Here is a 21,721-nt window from a genome sequence, read left to right on the forward strand (position 1 = left end):
TCCATCCGATGACGGAAAATTTCAGAATGAAAAAGAACGTTTCAAATATTCCGCCGTGTCCGACATGTTAAATTTTAGTTTGGTTATTTTCCCTATGGTGGCGGTAACGCCATTTCTACTACCCTCTGAATGCGACGTGGCAACACTGATGCCCGGTCCCTATATTTCCCTATATTCCTCTCTGTCCATGAACCGGACCTAAATGTATATTCTAATCGGTGCTAATTGTCGATTTTACTTTATAAAGGTCTAACTGTCTGACTTTTTAACTTAAATTCATATTAATTAGAACGATGCGTTTGACGGATATTTTGTTGAGAACAAGGCCTCATGGATATCTATATCGAGGGTAAGAATATCTATTTGACGATATAACCGCAAAATACAAACACCGCTATATATATTTGGACTGTAACATTTTCCAGTTTGAGTACTTCGATTACATGAATTCAATTCAGAATTTAAAGTAATCGTGAGTTTTATTTTTAATAATTAATATATCGTTTGTAAAATAGGAAATATCGCATTGTTAAGAAGGTAACGCTACTTGATCTCCTGAGGCTACGTTTCGACTACGAAAGGCAAGAGAGAAACATGCTCCTTCTGCGCCATCCATATCTTACATCATCTCAATCATATGGTCATATGTCTGACATTAGGCCCAAAATCAATGTTATGGATTTCTATTATGCATACAGGAACAACAAATATAATAAGCAAATCACCATTGCAGAGCGATTGAATCATGTAAAGACTAAGGAAAACTGGGACTAAGATCGTTGTAATATAAGAACTTGTAATTTATGTAGCGATCAAGCAAATATAATCAGTTATAGGTATTCTGTTTTTTGACATTTTACTTAATAATCAGTTGATCTCGTCCATTAAATCATGTTTGTCTATTTTTCGATTATTGTTCAGGCTTTTGAGGTAATATTCTGTTTCATATCGTTAATCATCTGAATCTGAATCTTCTCTGAATTTATTTAGGGTATCTTTCACATACTGTTTAGTTTCTCTGGAAATAATATTTTTCATTAGTGGACTAATGTATACATATAGCAAAGTTCATAAAAAATTATTGGTTACAGTCCCAATTTATGTTCCTCATACATGAATAATTCTTTATCACAATATTTTGAAATATTTATTACAATACTTATACAATAATGAAATAAATATTTTTAACAATAGAAGCCTTGAATCTGCTGTTAAATATGCAGCAAAGCACAAATAAGAAACCCCTCTTAGCACTTTGTTTCAAAGTATCAAAAGCGCAATAATCTAATAGTTCGAAAGAATGTATCACAATTTAGGAATTGTCTAAACGTTAATACTCGCGTTTTTAATCGTTTCACAGTCATGGGTGGTCGTACTATTGTTAATGTATGATATAACCGCTTTGACTGATTCCCAAAAGTTGCGCCAATCCTAGAAAATAATATGTAATTTAAAAATATTAAAATATACACAATTATTGTTGCTATATGTGATATATAATACAATAAAAGTAACAGGATACATTATCTCACTTAATTACAAAACTTGTAGTCCAGAAGCAGAAAGTAAATTAAAAGATAACAATAGTCTATGTGCATGCGCATAATTCCTACTTTCGGTAAGTACATGTATAAAGTTCCTATTGTCAAATGTAGTCCCCTTTTAATATATACAACGAGATTGTTATCAAACATCATATATGCAGCATATCAATGATTCATAAAATCAATAGAATTGTGCATTTTCATGATTGTGCTTACAGAATAGGTGTTGTTGGTATCACATCGCATAAAATTAATAAGAATTTGGTTTTATCGTAATAGTACCAGTTGCCTTAATAATACATGGTTAAATATACACGTTTCATTGTGTATAACAAAATACTGAAAGATGATAAGTAATTTCGGTTCAAATACAGGTGACAATTAAAAATCAAACTGTATAATACTTTAGGCGATGAGTATTTCAAATTTCTCCTCAATTTTCTTTGAGAATTAATGTTGATGTTTCACTGTTCAAGGCATTTCAATAGAGCAGTAATAGGTTTTTTAAACACACATTTTTGCATATAATAGGAAATCTATGGATTGTAAGAATACTTTATTGCGTATTTCTTACGACTTGACTCCAGCCACTGGAACAAATTTTTCAGACTGCGGATCTTCCAACATATCTTTCGGCTTATTGCGCATCCAACCAGTAGGATTTTGTTCAACCTCTTCTTGTGTTAATCTTCTACCTTCGTAGAGTAGATTTGCAAAATCAGACACAATCGGGTCTCTTCCAATACTGCTCATAGATATTACTTTGCCATCTTTGAAATAGTAGGCGAAGAATTTTAATTCATCTAAAGAGCCATAAATCTTCATGCTGGTTGGTCTTCCATGGCCTATTGACAACATATATCATTAAACAAAAACGTATTTGCTAATTAGTGCACAAATCTCACTTCTTTGGAAAACTACCAATATTAAATTGTAAATTTTTAATTATGCAGTCTTTTTAGAATTTCGGAATTTAAATTAATTTATGGAGTATAAAACACGTAAATAATTTCCCATGGAGTGTAAAAACATATACATATAGTAGCAATGATTTCAATAAGTTATTCAATACTTCCTTTGATAATCATAAATTAAAGTACAAAATAATTACTGGATCCACTTCAATTATCTATGTTATACATGTCTGTTACGAAAATGGATTGAGACTTTACGCATGTGTACAAAGACAAATAATCATGTAATTTTTTATCAATATTCACCTGCATATCTATAACTCTTGCCAAACAGGGACGTCCAAAAGAATGGTACAGCTCGTAAAGGTGTTTCTTTTCCAGCTATGTTACAAGCTGCAATTTTTCCATGATAATGTGCCAGACCATAATGGCCTATAGCTGCCGGATTGTTATCAGATACGAACACTGGTGCATAAGCAACATCTCCACCAGCGTAAACATTTTCAACATTTGTTCGTAAATGCTGGACATTGATAAAATAAAAAAATTATCAGTAACTTGGCAATCTAAAACAATACTTTAGTTCTACTTAAAACCTGTTTGATATAAAATATATATTACCTCATCTGTTACGATGCTACCATTTTCCGATAACTGCACCAAGGAGTCTTTGAGCCATTCCGTGCTAAATGTAGTTCCAATTCCCACAATTGCTATATCAGCTGGAAGGATTACTCCATCTTGAAGTTCAACTTCTTTCAACGTTTTATCGTCATCCTCTTTTGGAATGAATTTGGCGATACTATTCTTGAATACGAATCGCACGCCTATGAAAAATTTATTCGAATGATACAAAATACTATTGACAAAATCAGAATGAATCAACGTCCATGTATATGTAAAAATTAGTATTTTACCTTTTTCCTCGTGAATACTTCGAATTTTTTCTCCTATCTCATTTCCAAAGATTGCTTTCAAAGGCACCGTTTCAGTTCCTATAACTGTGACTGATGCACACTTCCCTACACAGTATGCAGCTACTTCCATGCCAATAAAACCAAGCCCAAGTATCACGATATGTTTTTCTGGAGATATCTGTGAATGTATTGCAAGCGCGTCCATCGAATTTCGTAAAGTAAAGACATTTGCTAAGTTAGAACCAGGCATATTAGGTTTCCTTGCTTGACATCCCGTAGCAATAAACAAGTAGTCGTATTTAATATTTTCATTATTGTTTGCTTTGACAATTCGTTCATTTGTATCCAAACCTACAAAAAATGTGAATATTTATAAAAACCGTAAATCTAAATCATAAAATGAGTAGTTTTTAATACAACATAAATTAAACTACATCAGTCATATGGAATCGTTCCCCAATAATTATGGTGGAGCAAGTAAAATGGAAAGTAAGAATTTTTAAAGGTGTATAAATATGTCCTACCTGTAGCTTCGATGCCCAGTCTAACTTCGATGTTACTTTCATCATAGAAGAGTTGCGATCTTAAGGTGTTCTTTGAAATATCAATGTCCAAAGATTTAGACAACTTAACACGATCATAAGGTAAAATTGGTTCTTTGCAAAGCATAATCACACGCCCTGAAAATCCTTCTTGGCGAAGGGTTTCTGCACACGTAGCACCAGCGGGACCACCGCCTACTATAACGGCTACTTTTTCATTGGCAGATTGAAGCGGGCACATTTGCTTAATGCGTTTATTTGTTTCTAAGTCCACTCGTTTAGCCTTTACGTTCACCAATCCCTTTTCAGTGACTGTAACCTAATACAAAAAGTATAAATATACTTGTGAAAGCAACATTTGAGAAATGTTCAATAATACCGGTCACTGAATATTTCAATAAATTAATATATAAAATATAACACAATACCTGATAACAAGGTAGTGAATCTAATCCAGGGTAATCTTCTATGTCCCCAGTTTTAATATTAAAGCATGCACCATGCCATGGGCACCTTACTCTACCGTCACCTAATGCTCCTGTATTTAGAAGAGCACCATAATGTGTACATTTTGTTCCAATTGCATGTAATTCTCCTTTCTGCTTGATCAACAAAATTTTTCCTCCATCCTCGCCAAGTGGCAACAGCTTCATTTCATTTTCACCAATGTCTTTCTCATTGCAAACTACACCTTCGACATAGTCAAGCTTTTCAGGTTTACCTAAGTCAGATTTTAGAACAAATTAGAATAAATTAAATATCATTCACGTTATTAACCTTTTGCAGACAGAAGTAGAAACTTCTTAGGTGTTTTGTCAGGAGTAACGCTAAAGCTCATCCGCAAATGGTTAATATTTAAATATTAAAAACAGTCAAATCGTTTCAGAATTTTTATCACATATGACGAAATAATTTATTTTGAAGTTAAAGAACGACGCCAAGTGGGGAAGTATGATCTCACAAGAGCAACAACAGTTTGCAACATTGTAACTTTTACGTAAATCCACCATGCCTCTACATCTTTCACAAGAGTGACTTCCATGCCTCTTCTCGTTACCTAACATCTCGACGATCTTTCCTTGTCTTCTATAAATCCTTTTCCCCAATTCTATCAAAAATTAATATAATAAACGAATCCAATGTAGAAAATAAAAATTGCAGGTGTAGCTATGTTGCTTTAAGGACGATCCGTAAATGCTACTAATTGTATCGAGGAAACCGTCGAATCTGTACTAATGGCTGACCAAGGAAAAAACAGCCGACAAGCGATCAACGGACTGTGCTTAAGTGAATAACGTCAACCAATCCCCTTATGGCATTGTCTTAGACTAATTACAAAGTGCGTAACCTTGTCCGCGTTTCTATGGAAAAGAAAACGCCTAGAGAATCGAGCAGCACTTTGTACGTACCTGAGTTCATTTCTTAAATATAATATCTTATAAATAAACACACCATACAAAGGGTTATACCTGTCGCTACGGAAGGTTTAACTTTTTCGTTGCTAGTGTGAGTAGGAGAAAAACTTCTGCTATTTCTTCCGCCCATTGCTCGTTAATTTTCTGCTGTTTGACACAAATCCGGTACGGCGACGTACTGACCAGTACTGATGTTAGATCAAGAATTACGCCTTGACACGCGCAATATCTGCGAATGCCAGATAACGCATTACGTGACCAATATAAATGTAATGCTGGAGTTCACTGTAAACATTACAATTAAAAAATAAAGACTCAACAATTTTAAACTGCCCATAATTCGTACATATTGTCTTCGTACCACTTCTAACGATCGATCCGAAACTGCGCAAGACCGTTTTCAAATTGAATCCAAAATGTTAATGAAGATCAATCAGCTGATTCCATTTTATCCTTATCAAATGTATAGAAAGACAGAGAAAGAGAGAGAGAAAGATCTAGGCTGCTTATTCAACTATTGAACAAACACAATCCACCAATCGGTCGGTAAAATTTTCATTGGCCCGATAAAAAAAACCGTGACGTCACGTGATAGTGTTAGCCGCCATTTTTGAAATGAATAAACTTAGTTTAATCCTTTGCGCTCCTTTGTCGAGTTTGACTAGACATATCAATAATTGAGAGCACAAAGGGTTAAAAATAAAAACAGAATAAATTAACTTTTATATCGCGTGATAATTAAATTGGCTTCGATAATCTTTTAACCTAGTTTTACCAAGACTGTTGAACTCCAATTTATTCAATTAGATGAACTTTGTCGAACGGTTTCTCAATTTAAATGGACTATGATTATTTATCTATAATTGCATTGCTTCCATTATCCTACATAATGCAGCGTCAATTCCAGAAAAATTCGAGATGACGAACTCTATTCTCTCTGGCTTATGTTTAGGAGGAAGTGAGAGTAGATAACACAATTCTGGAAATATGACTCAGTAGTGAGTCATCTAAAAGTCAACGGGTGAAACAAATACAGGTAAAAGAGTTTTGCGCATTTCTTACGGATAATATAGACACTATCTACTACATTGTTAACGATCTTAGTAATCGTATGTCGAATATTGTACTTTGGGATGATACGATGCCATCGTATACTGAGATAAGACTTCGAATTACATAAACATATGTCAAGAATGAACGAGTTGAATTTATTATCGCGAAATACGTGAACAGATACTTAACGAATATAGTTAAAAGGCTTATCTAAAGCTAAATAGAATGTTTTTGAAAGTAACAAATTGTATTGTATAAGTTGTCACGAGATAGTTACGTGTTAATTTTCTTGATTCACCAAAGTGTCGTCCAATGATTTATGGCGTTTTAGGAATGCAGTCCGGCACTGGAATTTTAATATACAGAAATCTTTGAAACTTTGTGATAGAATGACGTACATCGAGGCCGTAGTGTTCATGCTTCCTTAAAAGTGAAAGGAATGTCAGTTTGGCCTTGGTTCCGTGAAATCACGGTTAACCGTAATTTCCCATTACACACCGCCCACGATAAACGGAAATGAGAACTATTATATTCTTATAAAAAGTATATTATACTCATACTTATTTAGGTATTGTCATAGCTATAATGAATTGAGCATCGCATATCTCGACAATATTTCTGAACTATAAGTGAACAATGTTTATTACATATTTGTAATAAATTGTACTATTGTACGGCATTGCAAAGTAGATTGACATTCTGTGGAATAGTAAGAAGTAAGTTAATGCTTTAAAATGATAAACCTCAGCAAATGTTGATATAAATTTAAAAGTCTGTACTTTTGTGAAACCTGTATATACAAAGATACATAATATGAATTGATGTGAATAATTAATTATTGCAGAATGCGTCACTCTCTTTCTCTCTCTACTCTTTTCTGATTGGTCACCTCATCAATTATGATCAATGTTATATGCTTAGAGTTATTATATGCTCAATCCATAATATAATATAATATGATAAATTCCGAATTGTGAGTACGATGGAGATGTACATAGTGAATAAGTCCAGAATAAGTCTAATTGGGACCATTTTCCCATTTTCTCGATTTGGCCAGTAGAGGGATTTTGTACATATGTTGACAAAATTCACCACCAGGGGGCAGCACGAGAGCCAATCGTGCAAACCTACCTATAGACAATTTCTTGTCTCATCTTTGTAGAAACGTAGTGCATCATATGCATTGATGTATGTATGCGTGGGTACTGAGGATAAAGTTATGGCGCCTGCTTATTTGTGAGTGCTGTAGAAGTCAAAGTGCGCAACGAGCGTTTCCTTCTGATCCATTCGTGTCTCTTCGGAGGGATCGACTTGATTTTGCGACCCTTCGATGCCTTTAGAAGACCACTTCAATTCCAGAAGATTCCTCCTTCATCAGTTCGAACACAATTTCGAGTACAACGAAGTTCCTGTAACGTGTAATTAACTTTGATTTTTTCAAGAAGGCGTCCCTAACGGGAGTTCCTTCTCGAGGGCTGAAATCGGTCCTTCGGGTAGCTGAACGTCTTCGGGATAATTCCGGAGAAAATGGCCAGTGATCTGTCCAGTGGTTGCACAGAGGCCATCGAGATATTGGACGAGAAGGAAGAGGGCGAGATCTCGCTGGACGACGTCAGCTCCTGGGAAGAGTCGCAGCTTAATTATGCATACAATCTTCAAAAAGCTGGACAGTGTCCCTGCTGCCTTTCGTGGCAACATTGTGCACCTTGGTGCACGTTAACTGGCAATTCAAAGAAATTTAAGAGGCGAAAGAGGAGAGGTAAAGTTTACGCTACTTCCTTTGATGTCATATTTCGATGTGTCATCATATTCGCGTTAACCTTTTGCGTTCGATCACTGCATAATATTTGCTATTACGAGAACCATTTTGGATCTTTTTGTAAACATATACAGGAGATAAACAATTTTCTTGACACAGATCTGAATTGAATGACGATTGGCATCGTATGAAAATACTTGGAGTTAATTTCTTTGTCCCGAACGGAGAGTTTCAGTATTTTTATATATGATAATTCGGTATCGAACATGCCATATAACGGTTACTATGATATCATGTTTGATTTTCTACTCCATAATGCAAATAGCGTTACTTTCCAATCCCCTTAAATTAGTCCCCGCAAACTGTAGTTGTCAAGTATGTTAGATCATGTGATTCAACTGTGAAATTACCATGTAGAGTTTTACTTAACTCTAATCAAGTAGAAGTTCATCTTATTCTCTAAGATGCTGTGCAAGAGAAGGAGAACCGCCATCATACCAGGGAATCTGGCTACCCTGGAAGCAAGCATGCGGGTTCGACGTTGCAAGAGAAAAACGAGGGTCTCGTACCAATCTCGAGTGACAGCGACATGGACCTCGGGGACTGCGACGATTCCACCGATTTGGAGCGCATGAAACAAACGCGAGAAAGCCTGCTCTTAAGACTAAGTAAAAAGCGCAAAAAAAAGAAACGGAAACGTATCCATGGCTCCATCGGTGCTCAGAATGAACACGTACCACCATCCTCCTTTGTCACATCATCGGGATGCTTTGTCTCTGCTGCATGTTCACCAATACCTGCACAAGACGACACCGAATCGCTACTAATACCCGTAGAATCAAGTCCTCCACATCTAAATGAATGCCTTAGTAAACCCAAAGTTTCCAGGTCTCCACCGAGAAAGTATAAATCTCCAATTAGATACCAATCACCTATTCGTAGACCAAGATCACCTATTTCTTTGACTACAAGGTCACCAGATCCTAGAAGAATTACTCGATCGCTCAGGGGCACGAGAAGATCTCCTCGAAGATCTCCCATAAGGTCACCTCATCGGCGATCTCCTATAAGATCACCTCATCGGCGATCTCCCATAAGATCACAACATCGTCGATCCCCAGTAAGATCACCTCCTCGAAAAGTGGCCAGAAATACATCACCTTCTCGAGGTTACAGTAACAGAAGTCACGGAACAGTGGCAAAGCTTCTAAAAAAGGTACGACATTTGGAAACGGTTGGGTCTCAACCTTTGAGTAAGTTTAAAGGAGGTAAAAAGTATGGGCCATCTTTGAAGCAGAAATTAAACATAGTGAAGGAATCAAGTGCTGCAGGTAGTGAAACAAAAGCAAGCGAGAAAAATAGTTCAAATAATAATACTAATAATGATGCCGATGACGAGGAAGATATAGCTTTGCTCAGAAAAATCGCTTTAGAAACGAAGTCGCAGAGGAGAACTAAGAGGAATGCAATTCCTTCAAAAAGTGAGGCTGAAATCCAGCCTTCCTGTGTAATCGATCTGGAAGATAGCGATTACGAAGACTTAGAGTTGAGAAGAATTGCCCTGAAGTCAGCGGTTCTTAGGAAAAGGGAAGATGGAGTCCAAACGGAGAAGTCTTATCTCGTAGAATTAACAAATCTTTCCAAACATCCTTGTAGTCAAAGCTTTTTAGACAGTATTCCAATTCCTGGGGAAGAAGACAAACCGGAAACACCACCACCGCCTGTGATAACTACCAATGAGAATAATTATACCGAAGACATGGATCTTGACACTGATGTAGAGCGCGAAAAGGAGAGGCTACCATATTCTCCGACCGATGACGTTTCTAATGAAATTATGGTGGAAACGGAATTACTAGGCATTCAAAGATCAGATGTTTCCTTCATGGGAGCTGATCGAACACCAGCTGCATCCAACAATTGCAGTCCCGTGTACAGTAGCATCAATAATGACCGAATTCGCCTCCCAAGGAAAGAGACGCTTAGCAGTAAAGATGAATTATCTTTGGAGTACTTTAACTCCATGAAAAACCTTTCTTATTTACCACCGATGGATGGGCCTTACTCCCCATCGCATCCTACGGACACTCCGCGGATTGATTATTATTCCAGAAACGTCATTCAATGCGTTACAACTGTCCAAACGGAAAGGATATCCCTAGGAACGAATCTAGTTATCCCCAGTCAGGAAAGACCTTACTCTCCTACAGATACTCCGATTTATGATCCGGAACTAGATCTTTCTAAATTGAAACCACACGAGCCTGATCTAAGCACGCCAAAGTCTAGCTACGTTCCCGAAGTGACAATGTGCTCGAAGCGATTAGTACTTGAACAATGCGCCTTACAGAATGCGGGATTTCAAACAAAATCCAACAATCAATCCACTAGGTCCGAATTGTACGATCCAGAATTGGCTCTCTCCCATTCTGACATGTACAATGTGGAGTCTGAAGCGATATTGTCTCCGTCCAAGTCATATGATCCGGATTCTTTCCAGCGAAGCTTAGTAAATGAATCTGAAAACAATGTACTTCCTACAAATGATACCGCAACTAGTTGCTCGGTGACGAGCAACATGATGGCGAATTGTTCAGAAAGTAATCTCGATCGAAACAATGTTTGTGGAGCTTGCGATAAAGCCGATAAATCGGAAGTATCTCCATCTCTGCAGTATGCTTCCTTATCACCCAGGGGAAGTACCGTGTCATTAACCAGCTCCGTAGCTAGCTTTGACTTTGATCCAGATATTGACCCTGGCAGTCTGTCTAAAGGACAATCTTCCCAGAATGTTCAAAGCTCGGAGTCCCTCGATGAAATCGCCCGTGACATAGAAAGGATTGTCCAGGAGCCGCTTTATTTAAAAGGTATACACATAACTAAAGATCCTAATAAGATTCCTACCTTGGTTAACAGAACGCTGGTTCCTGTCTCTATATTGAAGAACAATAAACAGTTGCAACAACCTCTTCCTCCTAAAAAGTTGGAGGAGCAAAAGCGAATCGAGCCGGCATTCAAGAGTGCCGATATGCAGCCGGTGGAAATTGATGCAGACTTGTCGAAAAGCAACGGGAACTTTAAGCCGATCAAACTGTGTTCCTTTGCAAAGAAGCAACAATTTCAGAAGTCCGCTTCCGTTGCCCTTAATGTTCCTCCCACTGAAGGCGATCCGGAATCGCCTAGAAACAAGAATAGAACTCAGGAAAGTAGTGAAAAGGACGTACATCGCTTGTTGGATGCTCAAAGCAATGTTGCTATACATGAGCGAATCGAAGAAGGAGAAAAGACGAAGAATTTGAACGATAAGAAGAAAAGGAAACGCTCAACTGAAGAGGAACGCAGTAAAAAGCATTCCGAAAGGTCTAGACAAAACAGTCCCGATGAAGTGACTAGGAATAATGTAAACTGTAATGAAAAGGGACTTTCTTCGGATGTTTCTTCCTTTCACAATTATTGCCAGGTTCGGGAGATTGCGGGGAGACAATCAAAGCCTGACGATCGAACAGAAGATAATAAAGAATTACGTGATGTTCCATCGGAAAAAGAAAATAACAAAGTAAGTTTACAGATTAGTGACAATAACAAGCTTAATGACGACGTTGGGAAACGGAAAGGCGACTCGGATAGAAATCCTAAGGAACAAGAGCTTGCTATCAAATCTACTACAGATAATGTTAAAAGTGTTGCGAAACAAATAAAGGAAAGTATCAATGAGAAAGGAGAAACGAGGGAAGGAAACGCCGCAAATCAGCCAAGTCAGAATATGCCGTCGTTCGAGAAAAGTAGTGAAAAAATGGCCGACAGTGTAAGTACTTTTGCTCAAACAGACAAAGTTGTTCTAAATAATAGGAAGACTATTGATAAGAGCGGAAATTCTGGAAAGAACCTAATCGATGAGAAGCCAGATGAACGGGCAAGACGTCCTAGCATCGATGAAGACGAAGAAGAACTTCGAGCGCTCTTGTTAGCATCCATGGCCAAGCGGGCAAAAACAGAAGTTTCAACGTCAGCAACAACAAAGAGCACGGCAACAACAAGTTCTACGGCTATTTCGAGAAATGCAGTAACTACGACGACTGTTACGATTCCTGTAGCTACTGTGTCGACAGTTTCAGGAGCTGCGAGGGTAAGTACGCAGTCCGTAACTACATTTCCAACGACTGCAGCATCTACAGGAACAACAAATGTAGCAGCACGAGCTACGGTGTCTTCCGCGCCTGAAATTATCACCAAGGAAATGAATTATGCAGCTGGTGCATATTCCAAAACTGCAGTTGCCACTAAACAGGGTGACCGTGGTGATGGCAAAGGACAAAAGCTTCCTGCGAACTCCTCGGCGAGTCGAGTAGCATCAGAAGTTAGATTTAACTCACAGCCTGGAAAACGTGTAAATTGTCCTGCAACGGCTAATACTGCGCCACAAGGTGCAGTAGCAAATGCACCATTGGGTGCATTGAGCATAGGTAATTCTGTCCCTGGATCGGTGGTACCGACAACAAAGAGCGAAGGTCTGATTTCTGCGAGGAGGAAACCATCGGTCTTTGTTCCTAAGGCAACTGCGAGGAAAATCGTAAAGAAAACTCCTATCCCTGCCAGCACTAGAGTGGTGAACAACGCTAAAAGGTACCAGAACGTTTTGAACCAGAAAAAGATGAATCTGCTAGACGCTGGAGGTGCTTTCAGGGCGCAGAAACCATTGGTTAACGCTACCCTGCAGAACGTCAAGTATGAGAGCACTCGTTCCATCAGTCCAAAGACGGTTTTCTCGGAGACTAACAGATTTATTATATGCTTGAATTCTGACTCGGAAAGCGAGACGGAAACTAATGTACCGATGTCCAATGTCGCTGTCAACTCGGATGCCGGTGGGACGACGAAACGACCGCCTTTGAACATCCCTACCTCGGAATTCGAGAAGAGCGTCGACCAATTTCTCAGAGACGTGAGGAAGAAGCAGGAATCCGCTGCTGCTAGCAAATCTCCGTCACAGGGAAATTCTGTAGCCAGCCAGAAACAACCTTCGTTGAACACGACTGCACAAAAGCCTCAGCCTCCCACGCCATCAGCAAGTGCGAAATTACCCGCGATTTCTGTTACACCTTTGGTGAGACGCTACTTTATCAATTGTTTCGATAAGATAATGCGAGGCTGGTAATCCTAGCCTAATTTTCAACACCATACAAGACGTCTCACCCCATTACGTGGATTAATCCAGAAAAGGCGGACAAGCTTCTGATATTAATGTTATCATCCAAACCTGAACCAGAGATATGGTCATATTCAAATGTTCCAAGTGAACGATCATGTTGAAATATAATGCGATTGATGTTACTAGATCAAAGTGTAATGGTGTCGTTGGTTCAGGGATGTTTTTACCGAAAGAGGGGAATATTAATATATTTCATGAGCATCGCGTTCTTCCTTAGGGTCTTCCTAATCACGGGCTGCAGTTTCTTATCATTCGATGCACTCAGTTTGGAGAAAAGTATATTATAAATATTCTTATATTTTGATATATGGAATGAGCCTTTCATATCACCTTAAGACAAGTTAATCTGGTAAATTATTGTAAGCGGCATTGAGTTTTGAAGACATCGCGAGAAGGTACTATGTACTTGGTGAAGCTTTCCAAGAAATTACGCCGATGTTATGATTTTCGTACGGAACTACTAACGTTTCTTAAAAGCAAACATGATACGCTCAAACCATAACAGTTCAGTCTTCTCAAATCTTCTTGTAGAAATTAAATTCATTCCCAGTGTGCACTCTGGGGTCGCTTTTTAAACTATTCTTTTGTTTACCGTTGACATCGCTGCATTAAAATTGCAGTGGCGCTTTGATTTTGTAACAGTAATTGCATATTATTTAACAATAATTCCGATAATCGTCTATTCGTCTTAATATTTCTGGTTAAATTTGAATGTAAGGCATGTGATATTGCAATTTCATCTACCACTTCTGGATTACTCTTAACATACATTGTGTTTCACTTAACGTTATCATCTTAAGTATCTTCATTACTTTTTGCGTGCGAAAGAATGTCGTTGGAGTCTTAAAAGATGTCTCAAGATTTAAGAACACTTTGTTCGATTAGAATAGATTAGTATTGGGTTTTTAGAGTTCAAGATTATTGATTTAGTATAGTGGAACACATAATTCCTTTTTTTTTATGTGTTCATATACAGAGCAAAGGACAAGTTCGACTACTATTTACCATTTCCTTCGATTTCATTAAACGAAACACTTTGTTCATAGGTCTATATAATTGCACTTGCTCACTTGAAAACCAGTTTAGGTGTTTTCCTCCTAAGTTTGAGATATATATACATATTGTTTATATTATTTCGTCTTTGCTAAATTTTGACGCGACAGAACAGTGCTTTCAGTGTTTAATTTCCAAATTTTTCAGGTAAGTTTATCGGGTAGTGAGCAATTGCAATTATTTAAATCTACCCCATGTATGTCTTCTATAGTCTAGAATTCTCTAACTCAATAATAAATAATATGAAGAACAATGTTTTATAGGAAACTTGTTTGGTACATTATTCCAAACAATTTTTCTGTAGAGTATTTTTCTATATTGTGCATCGTTATATAATACAGATATTTATGTGATAAGTAGGAGATCTAGTTAATAAATGTCGCGTTGATATGTTGATTTACCAGCTAGTTAATTTAGGAAAATTCTGTTATTATTTCAATTTTACAGGCGGTCCGTCACCTCCCTGCATCGCAACAAGAGGAATATCGACGTTTAAAACAACAAATATTAGAGCGTGAAAAACAAAAGCTGCAACGGATACTGGACACTAGTAGCAGTACAACTTCCGCCCAACAAAATAACAAGAATAACAACAGTCCGACGGGACCATTGTCTCCAGCAAGTCCTGGGATAAGTCCACCTTCTAAGCAAATTCCGCCATCAACTGTGTTGACTAACTCTACATTAATGAAAGATCGTAGTATAAAAGTCACCAGTACTGCAATCAATATCGGTAAACGACAAGAACCTGAAGTAAGTGGTGCTGTTTCAAGCACTCCTGAAATACCAGTTGATAAGTCAAACCCTCTGGATAAGTCCAATAATCTTCCGAGACCGTCAATAAATCCAGTGGCTGAATTATCGAAAACAATTAATCCTAGTCCAGGAGTTGCAACATCTAATACCGAAATTCTAAATAATAAACTTCCTCAAGAGACAGTTGCGACAACGGATACATGTGGTGATACTGATATTTCAATGCAGTCTGAAACAACAAACATAATTGTTAATTCCAAATCCTTGACTACTAAGTCCAACGATAAAGAATTGAATGATACAGTCATTCAAGAATCAACCGAAAAACTTGTCGATAAACCGAATAATTCGTTACTCATCCCGATGCAGTCTGTCTCTGTAACATCAGAGAAGATTTCTATATCGAAAACTGTTGATGAAACGTTACGTTCTACGTCTTCAGAATCGCCTAAACCGCCTCCAGAGTTGCCTAAAACGCCTCCAGAGACCTCTACCAAGATAACCAACAAGAATAAATTAACAACGTTAGATGTCCCGGAAACTGAATCGCGGGTTGCAGATATGACCGCTGTTCAAGTACCTCGAGCTGAGACACCTAAAATGGGAAAGGGCTTATCGATTTTAACTAAAGATCAAGTTAACCGGAAATTTGTACAGATTCAGTTAAAACACGGTTGTGAAGGCAGAGTCGTAACGTTAGAAGATATGGAAACGAGCGTTGTCAACCTCGAAGAAGACCCTGTTTTGGGGAGCAAGAACTGCCGTAACGTCACGACTTCGGAGCCTGTAAATACCGCTAATAAATCGAAAACGCGAAGTGTTTGGATGATAGTAAATAATAATGAACCTGTAAATAATAGCGTGGAAATTGTTAATAAGGATTTGTCGAGTAATGCGTCGGTAGACGATGAGGCGTCTACATTACTCTTGCCAAAGGACGGCAATCTTCCTGGAAGCAACGAAACTATGGATTCTACTGCTTCTACACTTGTACTGTCGCGAAATTCGAGGACTAATAGTACCGAAAGCCCTCGCAGTTCTAGGAGCGCTAGTTGCAATTCTTCACCGGGCGGGTCTAAAACCAACAGCAGAGCGAAAATGGAAGATATTTTGGAGAAAATCAAAGCGGATGTCGAGAAGGAGATTAAAGGTATTAGTCAGCTTCCATTTGCTGACCAAGAGCGGCAACTATTAGAGGCTGAGCACCAATTGCTGAAGAAAAGGTAAGTCTCATTTATTGTCTTGCAGTAAAGATCATAAGCAGGATATTCAAGTGAAAAAATGGAAATATAGCCATTGGAATTAGGCATAATTACGCTTTATCTTCCCTGTGTGTATGATTATCTTGATTGACGTTTCATGCCAAAATTAACGATCCTTTAAAAGAGTTATAGATATGGTCCTTGATACTTTTTAGTGTAATGCGATTAAAGCTTATATGTACATGTGCAAATATAGGTACATGGTCCTGGATGACTTGACTGAAATGTCTGGGAATCTTCGCCTGTGGGAGATGGAGAGAGACATTCAATTGGATTTGCTGGCAGAAGTGAATAAACTTCGCGAACAGCTTAAAGTTGTCGAGGAAAGGCTGCAGATGCAAAAGAAACGCGTCTCCAGTATGGGACCTAAAGTTGCAGAGGCTCATGAGAAAATAAATTCTGGTCGAAAGGAATGCTTCAGATTGTCAAGATTGTGTGCCGGGCTGGGCCAACGAGTTTGCGGCGAAACCTACAAGTATGACATTAATGCAAGAGACTTATGCAGCTGTTGAGTTTTTCTAAATTTTAACATTTCACGCATTAAGGAAGTATGTTCGGCAATTTTTTAGAACGAAGGACTAAATTTGTAATAGATGTTTCATTTTATATATTCCTTTATCAGAAGTCATATACTTTCTCGAAATTATCCTTTAGGAAACGCGCTGAGGACCAGCCATTTTAACAAGAATAAATTTCTTGTTTAAGAGCGAAAGAAAACTTTGCGTTGAAAAATTGTCGAAATATTAAATCTTCAGCGGAGGACTTTTAATCTTTCACCTCAAATAATTTTTGCTTCAACTAGTCCAAACAGAGTAAATAGTCATGAGCGTGCTTTTGTATTTGCAGTAAAGATTTATAGTTGAGATCGATAGTTGAGTCTAATCCATCGTGAAGATTTTATAAATCTCACCGTGTACATACATATCTCAGTTATTTACAATATATGTGCTTATACGTATTTATTTTGGTAGGACCCAACAATTGTTGGGTCCTATCCATTTTAATAATTAACAATTAAAATAAACCTAAAAATTGTTTAAATTAATTATATTAAATTTCACTAAAACGATGTACTCTTTTGCGTATAGTGACGCAGCAGATACAAACACAGGTGTATTTCAGGGTACCAACTGCGGGCGCAAGTTTGTTAAATGATAAATTAAAGGAAGTTGCGAGTCATACACGTCCATTATCAAGGAAAAGAATTCCACCTAGTACTTCCAATTCAGTGTCCCAGACATTGCTAAGTAATGAAGTTCGCAGACCTGAAAAGTCTATACCAAAGGAATCCAAAAGTAATGGAAACACTGGGCAGAAGATAATGTCTAGTACTAACGAACAAAAGAGCTCAGTTGCAAGTGCACAGGGAAAGAGTTCGGAGGTACAAAAGCAAAGCGTGAACACTAATGTGCAAAGAAATATTTCTTGTAAGAGTGTTCAGGAAAAGCTCTCAGCTATAAGTGTGAAAAACAATTCAAATGCAAGTGTAAGAAAGAATTTGAGCGATAATGTACAAATAACAACGGCAGAAAAGAACTTAATTTCAGGTGTAGAAAGAAACTCAAGTAAAAATGTACAAAGTAATATAAATATTGAGTCACGGAACAGTCCGAATGAGAATGTATCACAAAATGTAGCAACAAATGTGCCTACAGATGTAAACGAAAAGCTAAATGAGAACAATATTTCGAAAAATAAGGAAAGTACCATTCAAGGTAACTCCGAGGACCATAGAACCGAATTAGAACAAGTTACTACAGACACGTCTGTGCAGTTTATTGTAAGTTCCGTACAAGAGAAATCTCATAATGGAACGAGTTCCTCAAATGAAAAGACCCCTCTGAAGCAAGTAAATGTCTTCGACAAAACGAATTCCCTTCAGGAAGTAAGTTCTGAGATACGGCAAGATATTGAAGCGGATAGAGAGTCGAATTCTGTAATAGAGATAAATCCCTCGAATGAAACGAGCACACTTGCACACGAAATTAATTCCCTTAAAGAGCCAACTTGTACTAAAGAGTCACATTTACAGGCAGTCAATAGAATTGATTCTGCCGAAGAAACATGTCCTTCGAGTGAAATGAACTCTCAAAAACAAACCGATATTCCTAACGAAAGGAGTTCTGTCGATAATCCAAGTTCTACGGAACAGCCAAACTCTGAAACTCTTGAAATATCCGATTCCGTTGAAGTTTTGAATCCTGAAGAACGGCCACATGCTGCTATGGAGTCGATTTCAGCCGAACAAAGTTGTGCCGAGAGTCAACAAACAATTGTCAAGCAATCTATTCCTGTGAGGAAATCCAGGTCTATGAAACGAATGAGTTTAGCGAAGAGACGCAACTCTATCGTGGGAGAAAATTGTTCCAAGGAATCAAATTCTGCCGTGCAATTAAATTCCCATGAGAGCGTAAATAGTCTTCCTACTGATAGTCTTACACAAAACGCCTCCGTACAAATAGTAGGACCGCCAACGAGTGCTCCTCGATATCACCATAAAAATCGCCATGTACGCCTTCTTGAACCAAGCCAAGATATGCCGGATCGTTCGTGCAATCACAAAAAGAGTTTCGAGCCTTATAAGTCGCTGTTAACATCGTTTAGGGAGACAAGGTGGGTCGACTTCCATTAACGCTAAGCACCTAGACACGAATGTGCTGCTATTACAGACATGATTTATAACTACGTCTCCACAGAAGAAAAATGAGAAATATTTAATTTTACATTCATTACATTTGCATATTATTTTCCTTTGTATATTTGTATAACACACCACTGCGTTAGGGGAATTCTGTATAATGGCGAAATGTTGGTATGGCTTTGAAATTGATAATAGTCGGTTAAAATTCCGTGGAGCCGTAGTAAAACTCTTCCGATATGATATCAATGGTTAAAGTAGGATTTAGTGGTTGTGCTTTTTGATGTTAAATTCAGGAAACCTCTTCCCGACGGGATTCTCTGCCCGTACGAATTGATGGGCACTTGCCGCGACGGAGATTGCCCGTTTGTTCATCACAATGTCAGTCACGGCCAGTAGCAATTTAGCTGCTGACATGCACACAACAAACTTTGTATACGTAAGGTGGTCCTAATCTTTAGTCTGGAGCTTCAGTAAGCTCCTTCGCGACTTAATTATAAGAATATGCTTAGTGTGTCGATTAATTTTCTTTCCTTTAAGCTCATTTCTCCATGTGCACGTCACGTTTGTGATATGCAGATGTGCGGATGTGTTATAACCGAAGGATGCACAGGAAAATCTTTGTAATTTTATACAAGCGTTACAGGGTCACTTTTACGTTACCAATGGAATGAAATTTGAAAAGAAACGTGCCAAATGACAGGACGAGATTAAATACGGTTGACAGCTGGGAAATACTCCGGAGGAATACTTTTTTAAACGTTTGCCGCAACAGATGGAGATGGGTAAAACTGAACGGATCGTCGAATCTGTCTTTTAATCTGGGATTCGGATTCTTCTACAATGTTACGAAACTACCTTTAGTAACGTTGTTCGCACCGCACCGTACCGTATTTAAATTTTAATCTTTGCAACACGGTTTGCTTTTCTATCGTAGGTATTAACTTTATAAGCTCTACTCTCCATCAGTTTTTTACAAGATCACTTCACCAATTTTTTGGAAATGCCACAAAATCGATGAATTTTGTTAAGCACTTTCTTTTATACTTATCCTAATTATGTTCTAGGTGACTTATATTTCATCCGATGAAATACGAGGTCAAGTCGAGAGTACCAGATCTCTTCTAGTAATCTCTCTTCACGGAGACAAAAACCAATAATTTATTTGTATATTATGTTATTAGATTAATGAGACCATTGTGATTCCTATAATGCCTCTTAAGTGACATCAAGGTCTGATAATTTGATTGGAGTTTTTGGCGTTTTCTTGTGGATTCTTTACTTTGATTTTATATTATGAACTAACTCCTAATGAAATCAAGCACAATTGTAAAAGAATATATATGACGATGCTATGTTTTCCAGATCGGTCGGGTTGTCTGATCATAAAGTCATTAAATGATATAAAGTTTTTAGAAAGAATGCAAAGGATGAAGGTGATCATTACTGTACCGTGTGGAAACAATGCTCCATATTCTCTCTTTTACAAAACCGAGTTTATGATAAGAATTTTTAACATGGACGATGCGATGTTACCCGATATAACACGTACCCCAATATTTATTAACAAAATACAGATACGTGAAGTATTGATTCAGGAACTAGGGTACGTTGAAACATTGAAATTTCACCGACCTCCAATCGGTTCCATTTTATTCAACATAATTTTCTATCTCAAACTTAACTTATCCGTATATCTTCCTTATTTTTTTCTTACTTCTCCGTTGACTTATCTAATGAATGAAGTAGCTTGTAAAGGCAATTTTCTATTTTAAATAGTGTGATCAAGCTTTTAAGCCACACGTACCCTGGTCTGTCGAATTATTTGTGAATAATTTGTATTTGTTCCCCTTATTCGAGTCCGTCGCCAACGAGTAATATTAAATATAGTGAGTAGATATTGAATAATTTGGGTCTACCACTCGTCCGATGCGATTTCTGATATCATCGACCATCGATCAGTACCAAGGAAATCCGCTCTAATGTTGATTCCTCGATCTGAAATACTTCTCTAAAATTTGCAGGTACATTTCTTCCGAAAAGCGAGAGAGCCGCTGATGGGACGGCCACGCATTGGAGGGCCAACTGCTACCGAAGATGGTAAGTCAGTTTCCCAAACCGAGGACTTTATTCCGGAGAAAGTTAGAAGCTCTTTTTTGAGACCCGTCGTTACGTAGCTAAGTTCGATTAAAGTTTTGTTACCGCTTATATTTTATTTCCGGTATCCTCGACAGCTTTTGAGATCGTTTTACCAGGTTTTATTTAACATGAATGTATATAAAGTGCCGTGTATTTCTCGAGTGTTTACGATATGTACAAAGAGAAGGAGAGATTGTTGACCAATCGCTCAAGGGAGACCTCGAGGAACTCCAAATTCGGATGTCGAAGACCCACAGGCCATTGCGACGGATATTCGTTGCATATTTTACATACCTCATAATTGTAACTCTTGTACCTGTGTAATAAAAATTAAATTCTTTTCGTAAATACACCTTTGTCTCTCCCCCTGCCCTGAGTTTACAAGTACTCTATGCCGTACGTAGTTCTTTTTTGTTTCTGTCGTTACTTAAAAGTAGACACATTGCGAACAGTTAAAATCCTTTTATTTAAAAAGATTCTACGTGAAATGGTTTGTACATTTTAATAATCATGTGTTATA

At 37.7% G+C, this 21,721-nt stretch overlaps 3 protein-coding genes across 14 annotated transcripts; 2 read left to right on the forward strand and 1 right to left on the reverse strand.

The window, feature by feature from the left end:
- The first annotated feature begins 72 nt into the window (after nucleotides 1–72).
- LOC105703897 lies at nucleotides 73–839 on the forward strand. The gene is made up of 2 exons (XM_012432664.2): nucleotides 73–349; nucleotides 516–839. Exons 1-2 carry the CDS (start codon nucleotides 294–296, stop codon nucleotides 772–774), a joined length of 315 nt encoding a protein of 104 aa, XP_012288087.1. The 5' UTR covers nucleotides 73–293; the 3' UTR covers nucleotides 775–839.
- A 104-nt stretch (nucleotides 840–943) lies between these two features.
- LOC105703895 (apoptosis-inducing factor 3) lies at nucleotides 944–6,775 on the reverse strand. Of its 7 annotated transcripts, none has more exons than XM_012432660.2 (9): nucleotides 6,663–6,775; nucleotides 5,387–5,617; nucleotides 4,346–4,638; nucleotides 3,900–4,236; nucleotides 3,376–3,726; nucleotides 3,080–3,285; nucleotides 2,765–2,981; nucleotides 2,119–2,389; nucleotides 944–1,431 (listed from the first exon to the last, which is right to left on the reverse strand). In XM_012432660.2, the coding sequence occupies exons 2-9, from the start codon at nucleotides 5,460–5,462 to the stop codon at nucleotides 1,269–1,271; spliced, it is 1,914 nt and encodes a 637-aa protein (XP_012288083.1). In that variant the 5' UTR covers nucleotides 5,463–5,617; nucleotides 6,663–6,775; the 3' UTR covers nucleotides 944–1,268. The 7 variants fall into 7 exon arrangements, with proteins under 7 accessions (XP_012288083.1, XP_012288084.1, XP_012288082.1 ...); XM_012432661.2 differs by having other exon boundaries at nucleotides 5,387–5,561; nucleotides 6,663–6,770; XM_012432659.2 differs by lacking the exon at nucleotides 6,663–6,775 and adding an exon at nucleotides 5,694–5,835.
- Nucleotides 6,776–7,573: 798 nt separating this feature from the next.
- LOC105703885 (serine-rich adhesin for platelets) lies at nucleotides 7,574–21,549 on the forward strand. 6 transcript variants are annotated; one of them, XR_001104405.1, is made up of 8 exons: nucleotides 7,574–8,144; nucleotides 8,609–13,248; nucleotides 14,854–16,385; nucleotides 16,621–16,899; nucleotides 17,547–19,037; nucleotides 19,359–19,501; nucleotides 21,087–21,162; nucleotides 21,297–21,549. XR_001104405.1 is itself a non-coding variant. In XM_012432638.1 (8 exons), exons 1-7 carry the CDS (start codon nucleotides 7,913–7,915, stop codon nucleotides 19,459–19,461), a joined length of 8,217 nt encoding a protein of 2,738 aa, XP_012288061.1. In that variant the 5' UTR covers nucleotides 7,574–7,912; the 3' UTR covers nucleotides 19,462–19,506; nucleotides 21,087–21,549. The 6 variants fall into 6 exon arrangements, 5 of the variants coding, with proteins under 5 accessions (XP_012288061.1, XP_023287986.1, XP_012288060.1 ...); XM_012432638.1 differs by having other exon boundaries at nucleotides 8,609–12,767; nucleotides 12,828–13,248; nucleotides 19,359–19,506; nucleotides 21,087–21,549; XM_023432218.1 differs by having other exon boundaries at nucleotides 19,359–19,506; nucleotides 21,087–21,549.
- Nucleotides 21,550–21,721: the final 172 nt, after the last annotated feature.

Source organism: Orussus abietinus, unplaced genomic scaffold (genome assembly GCF_000612105.2).
Source record: "Orussus abietinus isolate OABI.00-Male unplaced genomic scaffold, Oabi_2.0 scaffold36, whole genome shotgun sequence".
Classification (NCBI taxonomy): domain Eukaryota; kingdom Metazoa; phylum Arthropoda; class Insecta; order Hymenoptera; family Orussidae; genus Orussus; species Orussus abietinus.

Bases quoted from the DNA above. Each gene is read 5' to 3' on its own strand.
- LOC105703897 (XM_012432664.2), top strand. From the start codon at position 294: ATGCGTTTGACGGATATTTTGTTGAGAACAAGGCCTCATGGATATCTA. The intron at 350-515 runs GTAAGAATATCT...TTTGTAAAATAG, and splicing joins CATGGATATCTATATCGAGG to GAAATATCGCATTGTTAAGA.
- LOC105703895 (XM_012432660.2), bottom strand. From the start codon at position 5,462: ATGGGCGGAAGAAATAGCAGAAGTTTTTCTCCTACTCACACTAGCAAC. The intron at 3,727-3,899 runs GTAGGACATATT...CATTTTTTGTAG, and splicing joins ACTGGGCATCGAAGCTACAG to GTTTGGATACAAATGAACGA. The intron at 2,982-3,079 runs GTAATATATATT...ATCAATGTCCAG, and splicing joins GTAGCATCGTAACAGATGAG to CATTTACGAACAAATGTTGA.
- LOC105703885 (XM_023432218.1), top strand. From the start codon at position 7,913: ATGGCCAGTGATCTGTCCAGTGGTTGCACAGAGGCCATCGAGATATTG. The intron at 8,145-8,608 runs GTAAAGTTTACG...TTATTCTCTAAG, and splicing joins TAAGAGGCGAAAGAGGAGAG to ATGCTGTGCAAGAGAAGGAG. The intron at 13,249-14,853 runs GTGAGACGCTAC...TCAATTTTACAG, and splicing joins CGATTTCTGTTACACCTTTG to GCGGTCCGTCACCTCCCTGC.